The 7,568-nt window shown below is 49.4% G+C and overlaps 1 protein-coding gene across 1 annotated transcript in view; it reads right to left on the bottom strand.

The window, feature by feature from the left end:
* Positions 1–225: 225 nt before the first annotated feature.
* Positions 226–7,568, bottom strand: part of BRINP2 (BMP/retinoic acid inducible neural specific 2) — a 55,445-nt gene continuing 48,102 nt past the window's right edge. Inside the window, exons 5-7 of the mRNA XM_052654051.1 lie at positions 6,092–6,328; positions 3,184–3,406; positions 226–1,342 (exon numbers count right to left, since the gene is read on the bottom strand). Coding sequence (XP_052510011.1) covers positions 226–1,342; positions 3,184–3,406; positions 6,092–6,328 — 1,577 coding nt within the window. The remainder of the gene's footprint in view (positions 1,343–3,183; positions 3,407–6,091; positions 6,329–7,568) is intronic.

Raw genomic sequence — 7,568 nt, 5'->3', positions numbered from 1 at the left:
CTCCTGGTGCGAGTGTGTGTGTGTGTGTGAGTACGTGTGTTGTGCATGTGTGCAGTGGTTGTTTCTCTCCTGCCTGCTTCAGTCCAAGCCCTGAGGTCCCATCTGCTGGGTGCTGACAGTCGTCTTCAGGGAGCACCCTGTTGGCACTAAGGTCAGGGCTTGGATGATCTCCACACCCCGGATTTGTGGGTCCCTTCCCTGCCCGGTGCTGGAGTGGGTCCCCCATTAGCTACAGAGTTTGCCAGTCTCGTATTCCACAGGGTTTGGCAGCTTGGAGTTGAAAGCCCTCAGAGAAGACTGGATCCTGCCCACCTCGTTGTTGGCCAGCTTGAGCCGATGCCGGAGCAAGCAGGAAAAAAGGTCAAGCCGGACCTTGCCAGGTGGAGAAAGCTGGTTGACCCGGTCCCTAAGCTCGATGAGCTGCAAGAGGGCAGAGTCCTGGGAACCTTGTGTGTATGGGTAGTCTAACTGGAGAATTAAGTCCCTGATGGCATCCGGGTCAAAGGGCAGGCTGTAACCAAAGACCTGCAAGGTGTTGATTTTCATGTAGCCCAAGTTCTTAGAGGGATCAGTCATCTCCAGGGGCTCGTAGTAGATTGTCTCGTTGGAGTTGTCGTCCAGGGACTTGATTCGGCTCCGTAGGTAAACGTGGACCGTCTCAAAGAAGGTCTTCCACCTGTTGCCCAAGGTGACAGTCCAGTTCTGGCACTGGGCGGCTGCGTCCACGTTAGTCCTCTCCCAGTCAGGGAAGTTGCCCTCATTCACGGGCATGAACCAGCTCTCGGAGTGGCTGCCCCCGAAGGGGTTGACGTAGATGGCCATGACAGGCTCCAGGGTGCTGTTCTTGGTGAGGCAGATCTGCAGGGACAGGGCCAGCATCACGTGCACCAGCCCAGGCTTGTACTTGTTGCTCTTGAGGGTAAGCAGCATGCGCTTCCTCCAGGAGGGGTCGAACCAGCTGCCCAGACGCATGTCGTTGCTGATGAAGATGGAGTGCACCTCGATGCGGCTGTCCCGCTTCTGCAGCAGGTACTTCAGCTCCAGATCCTGCAGGTCCGTCTCCAGCCCCAGAAAGTTCTCCAGGGACTCGGCCACCTCGGGGCGGCACAACCCCTGGGCAAGCACGTAGCCCGGGTTGCAGCTCCCACAGCGGGTGCTGTTGTCCGGGGCACAGTGGGCACAGGCGGGCCCTTCGCCCAAGGCACAGGGGATGGGGCCCTGGCAGGAAGACTGGTCATAGGGGCAGGTGCAGCTGTGGCTCTGTTCCAGGAAGGTACCAGGGAAGGTGCTCTCCCCACAGTAGAGGAGGGACTGGATACGATTCCACCAGTAGGGCAAGGACCTGTGGGAGGGGAGACAGAAATGAAACAAGAGTCATCGGAAGCCACACACTGCTGCTTCCCTGAGGGTACCAGGAGGCTGACTCATAGGGAAGTGGATGAGGAATATAAAAGCCCCAGGTTCTCTGAGTGAGGGAAACCCTACTGTACCACTTTGGGATGACCAGCAAGGCCTGGAGCTGGGTGTTTGATGGATAAGCATCAGAAAGGTCTGACATCAAACTTGCGCTCATCCCTCCCAAGTACCACCTCATTCCCCCATTCAAAAGCCTACAGAAGAGCTCAACGTCTTCCATATCCAGTTTTCAGCCTCTTACGTAAGATCTTCCAACAACTGGCTCTCCAAACCTCCCAATGATGTGCCCACCTCTTTCCCTCTTCACAATCCAGATCTATCCTTTCTAGAACTCTCCCGTCAAGGACAGGACTTCTCTATGGTTGGCTCCCTCTCTCAAGATTTAAATTTCAGTTCTTATGATACCTCTTCAAAGAGGTCTTCCATGATTCCCCTCAAAAGCACCACGCAGCCCCTCTTCATATCACGCTGCTTCGATGTGATCCACAGCCACAATCAGTATCAAAATGGATTGTGTTTGTTTACCGTTGACTTGTTCAGAGACGGCTCCCCTGCAAATGCCACGACAGCAGGGACACAGCATTCTTCACCAACACGTCTTCAGAAACTAGGCTTGTTCCTGGGGCCTGGTAAGCATTTCTTAACTATTTCTTGGGGGAGAAAAAGAACCTTTCTCAAAAGCCCTTGCTGGTCTGTCCTCTCCACTCATGTGCCCCTTGTCACCTGTGCCTCAGTCAGAGGTGCGCCTCTGGGTTCCTGTGAGGGCAGCATCCTCTCCTGGGAGGCTCTGGCTCACAAGCACCAGCCCACTTTCATCTCCTCCTGGACAATCTGGCCAAGACGCCCTTCTCCCAGGTGGCTTTTCTCTTGGACCTTTGCTATTATTAGGACATGTCTTTGATTTGTGTTCTACCAACATGCATTTGGGCTTCCCAGGTGGTGCTAGTGGTAAAGGACCTGCCTGCCAATGCAAGAGACATAAGAGATGCTGGTTCAGTCCCTGGGTAGGCAAGATCCCCTGGAGGAAGACATGACAACCCACTCCAGCATTCTTATCTGGAGAATCCCCATGGACAGAGAAGCCTGGCGGGCTGTAGTCCATGGGGTCATAAGAGTCAAATACAACTGAAGCAACTGAACACGCAATATGAATTTAAGTAGCTGCATAGTCATAGTTTTCTAGTTTTGATGTTCCTATATATTTATTATATCTTTCCAGTTAACAAATGCTCTCACTGATTAATCTTAGGCCATATAAGGTAGACTCAACAAAGGCTTGTTGAATGCACGTGTGAATGAGTAATGGATGCTTGAAGGCCAGTGATGACCCAGCCCCCTCCGTTCCTAAGGACACAGGGCCTCAGCTCCCTTCACTCCTGTGACTCAGAGCAGCGTTGCTGTTGGAAATGATCTACTGTGTGTGTTTCTCATACATAATCAGTGTGTGAGTTTTAACTCCACACTTTCCTTCCCTCAAAGACTTATTAAAATGGAAATGAGTGAGTGAGAATTAGAGTATTATTAGAGCAACATTCGAATTGACTATAATTTATATAAAAGTAAAATTAGCTTCTCTTTTTTTTTTTTTCCACTTCAGACACATCTCATAATTGAGACTGAAGTGCAAGTAGGTCAAGATAAAGGGAGCCTCTGAAAGGCCACATGTGGGTCAGCATGCCCAGCTCTGCCGTGTTGGAGAGGGGCCCTCCAGGGCCTCAGCCACTGTCATAGGCGGCGTGGCTCTGGCTCAGACACAGGGGTGCTCACCTCTCCTTGGGCAGACGGAAGCGGGGCTGCCGATGACAACGCTTGCAGAGGTTGAAGAGCCGGCGGACGATGCGATGGGTCTTCTTGAACAGCACTCGCAAGCTGGCTCCCAGCTGCTGGTAGCGGTGCTGGAGGCTGGTGTCCACCACCCAGAACTGGGAGATGGCTGTGGAGTTCAGGAATCTGTCATCTGGCAGCCGCTTCAGCAGGGCCTGGAATTCCTCTGTGGGTAAGGACACACGGGCTGAGCTGAGGGGGTGCCCTTCAGACCCTGGGTGGGCAAGAGCCCCCTCTATCCCCAAGACCCAGCTTGCCTATTCATCACTGTATGAGGCAGGAGGCTTCACGCCATTCTCCCAGGACTTTTGATTTCTTTCTTTTTAAATAGCTTTATTGAGAAATGATTGACATACCATAAGATAAGGCTCTGGGATTCTTTCCCCTCCATCCTATCTCTAATATGCTTCTGAATTTCAAAACACATCTCTGTCACCACCCATGTGCCCAGTGACCTTGGGATGCATCTCTTTTGCCATTAATACCTCCTTATAAATAATGCACAACCTTCTTGGATCACACCATAGCCCCCTTAGGGAAGCTGGTTAAGGTGAGGGTGGGCAAGACTGGCAAATGTGGGCACAGAAGACAGAACACCCACCTCAGAAGTCTTAGAAGGCTTTCAGTTCCTGAGACCAGCCTCTCTACCCAACAGCCTTCTCTCTGACTCTAGCACATTCTTCCTCTCTTTTGAGATTCACCCCTTGACCAGATTAAGGACTTCCTGTAGCTCAAACAGTAAAGAATCTGCATGTAATGCAGGAGACCAGGGCGGGAAGATCCTCTGGAGAAGGGAATGGCAAACCAGCCAGTATTCCTGCCTGGAGAATCCCATGGACAGAGGAGCCTGTCAGGCTATAGTCTGTGGGGTTGCAAAGAGTCGGATGTGACTGAGCAACGAACACACACACCTTGGCAGATATCCATACTTTTTTGAAGTTAGTCCAGAAGCAGAGTGCTTTCTGGTTCTTAGCTCCTACTACAAGTCTGAGTTCTCCTCAGAGCTTCCTGGGAACAATGTGTTTTCTGAAGTCATGCTCAGATCTCTGTGCACAAATCTGCTTTCACTTAGGACCTGAAGCCATCAGGTCTCCTGATAGCAGTCCGAATGGCCCTCCTTCACTCGTTAGCAGTAACTCATAGTGCTGAGAGCCCAAAGTCCTTGCCTACATACGCAAGCATCCCACTACCATCTGAACTACCCTCCCATACTACCATCCCAATGCCACCACCCCGGTCCAGTGCAGCCAGGGTTGCTATTCTCCTCAGCTACTGAATACCTTGTCTAAGACTTGAGCTGGCAGTGCCTGGGTCCTCCACTCTGATTCTGATTTCTCCAGCCCCTGGTTCTTCGCCCCCAACCCAGATGACTGGAAAAATCACACCTAGTAATGACATTAACAACTAGTATGTGCATAGTTCTTCTTATAAAACACTTAAGTATACAAAACGGCACAGAGAATAACAAAATAAGCTCCCACAAGTCCACCACCTAGATCTTGCCATCTTGCTATATTGAATTCAGATTTTTTTTTTTAAGAAATAGGCAAAGCAAATATACTTGAAGGCCCTAAACTTCCCCTCTGTCTTTATCTAGATGTAACTACTTTCTTAAATGTTTTCTTTATCGTTATCATATATTTTTTAACATTTTCTCTGAATACATTTATCCATGAAAATATTAAGTATTGGCTAGTATGTTTTTAAACATCAAATAAATAGTACTAAATATGCATTATGTTAGTAATTTATTATATTATAGTATTATATATAAGTATTACATAAATATAAATATGTATGTAACACATAGCCTCTTTCATTTGCCTTGTTTTATCTAATATTGTTTTCTGAGACATATCCACATAACTATTATTCACATAGGAGTGAAATGTATATCATGCAGAGTTCTTCATAATTTTATCCACATTGTTCCATATGAGTCTTCCATCCACCAATTGCTATCATTTTCCTACATTTACAGATGAAGAAATGGAGGCACTGAGTGACTGCATGGCTAAATCAAAGTCATACAAAGGGTCAGTAATAGAGAGTATTAGGCTTTCCCAAGATGTTACAGCAAAATACAACAGAATGGATGGCTTATAAACAACCAAAATGTACTTCCAGGGGCTGGAAGTCCAAGGTCAAGAGGCTGCGGCCAGGTTCTGGTGAAGGTCCTCTCCTGGGCTGAAAATGGCCAAATTCCTGCTGGGTCCTCCTGTGGTGGAAGAGGTAAGGGATCCCCTGGGGCCCCTTTTATATGAGAGTGCCAGTCCCATTCATGAGGATTCTGCTCTCATGACCTAATCACCTCCCCAGGTCCGCACCTCCTAATACCATCACCTTGGGCATTAGATTTTCAACGTATGAATTGGGGGTTGGAGACACAAACATTCAATCCATAACACAGAATAAGAACTCAAAGCCCGGTCCTCTGAATCTGAGTCTCAAGGTGACACTGATATCAGTTACACTTGCACTAAGCAGTCATCAGCATGAACCAGTGACTCCTAGAAACATGCTGTGCACCTCACTCATTCAACAAATATTCACTGTGCACCTAAAGTGCAGGCACTGTGGAATCTGTGGAAACAAGATAGATGAGGTCTATGGCCTTGATTATATTTACCTTAGCTTATTAGGTCCTTGAAATGCATCTCTTTGGTAGGTATTAGGTCTATTTGCATATACAACAAAAGAAAATGACTGAGACTTGGGGTGGTGATATAACCTGCTGGAGGTCACAGGCCAGTGACGTGGCTCAGTCAGGAACCAAGCTGAGTATCCCGTGGAGTACCTCATGGCCTCTTCCTATTCACAGGGAGGAAATCTGGGCCAACCCCCTGCTCACCTGACTCCTCGAACTGCCGGTTGTGAGTCGCCCAGGAGTCCTGGATCTGCAGCAGGCTGTCCTCCATGGCCTGGATGTCGGCGTCAGGACAGTTGCATTCTGGGAAGGTAGGGCTGCACTTGCACCAACAGTCATTCCCCTTGCAGATGAGCTCGCCCTCGGAGCTGCAAGTGATGTAGCTGAGTGCAGCGGCCACAAAGCGCTCACGCAGGTACTCGGGTAGCAGCACCTGCAGGCCTAAGGAAAAGATGTATCAGGGAAAACTGCCAGGCAGGACCAGGGGGTACTCGCTTTCCCACAGCCGAGGCTGCAGAGTCCCCGGCTGGAGTTCTGCTGACTTGTGCATCCTGGGTCCAAGGATGGGCACCCCAGGCCCAATCCTGCTAAGCTGGTTGGGACAGAGGGTTACTGCTACCCCTGTGACAGATGGGGTACATCAAAGCTCAAGGCTTAGTTGAAGCCTCACATCAGCCAAATTGAGAACGTGCCTATCAAATGAACGGGCTTCTTGGCTACACGTCAGCATTTCTAGGATGGAAATGCAACGGTGTTTCAGATAAAGGAAGAGCTTAGAGTCCTCATGGGGGAAAAAATCAAGGCTTGTTGGACTTTTTGCTCTGCCTCCAAGAGCCATTCTATCTCTAACTTCTCTGAGATGAGCAGCGAGCCTCCGAGGATATTACTAAATGCTGACCTTCCTGGGCCTCCCACCTTAGCCCTGAAGACCAAGGAGGCTGCCCTGCTTAGGAGGTAGGGACAGGTGTTGTGGGTATGTAGTGGCCAGGTACGACACCAAGTAACACTTCCCATATATGACTGCAGGTAACACTTGTGGTCATACCAAGGCTCTTACAGATGAGGAAGTCCAATTCGCATGAGCACAGTGGTCTGCCCAAGTCACAGTGCTACTAAAGCCAGCTTGGTGTCGGACTGTGCCCTTGTCCCCTCGGATCCTACTATACAATTGGGACTGGCTGCCCATCTCAGGCTTTCACTCTTGAGGAGATTTGAAAGCAAGGTGGTGGTAGATGGCCCAAGTTAGATATAAATGCCTCTCAGCTCCTTTCTAATTAGCTGCCTTGAATATAATCCACTCAGTTACTCCAAGATTCAGCTTTCTTACCCATCTGTGGTGTCTGCTTGCAAAGTCACTTCAGTCATGTCTGATTGTTTGCAATCCTATGTTCTGTAGCCTACCCGCTCTGTTCATAGGATTTCCCAGGCATGAATATTGGAGTGGGTTGCCATGCCCTTCTCCCAATCCAGGGATTGAACCCATGTCTCTTGTGTCTCCAGCATTGGCAGACAGATTCTTTACCACTAGCACCACTGGAGTGGTGGATATTGGCTTATCAGCAGCAGGATAGACTCCTAGTTGGCTTCTAGCCAGATAGGGTGGCTGTTGGAAGCCTATGAAGAGGTGAATGAATCACAGGCATGCCTTGATCATAGGCAAGCTGGCCAGGTTCGAGGTCAG

This window comes from Budorcas taxicolor, chromosome 16 (genome assembly GCF_023091745.1).
Source record: "Budorcas taxicolor isolate Tak-1 chromosome 16, Takin1.1, whole genome shotgun sequence".
NCBI classification, from domain to species: Eukaryota; Metazoa; Chordata; class Mammalia; order Artiodactyla; family Bovidae; genus Budorcas; species Budorcas taxicolor.
Note: the sequence above shows the minus strand (reverse complement) of the source record. Positions and strands in the feature narration are given on the sequence as shown.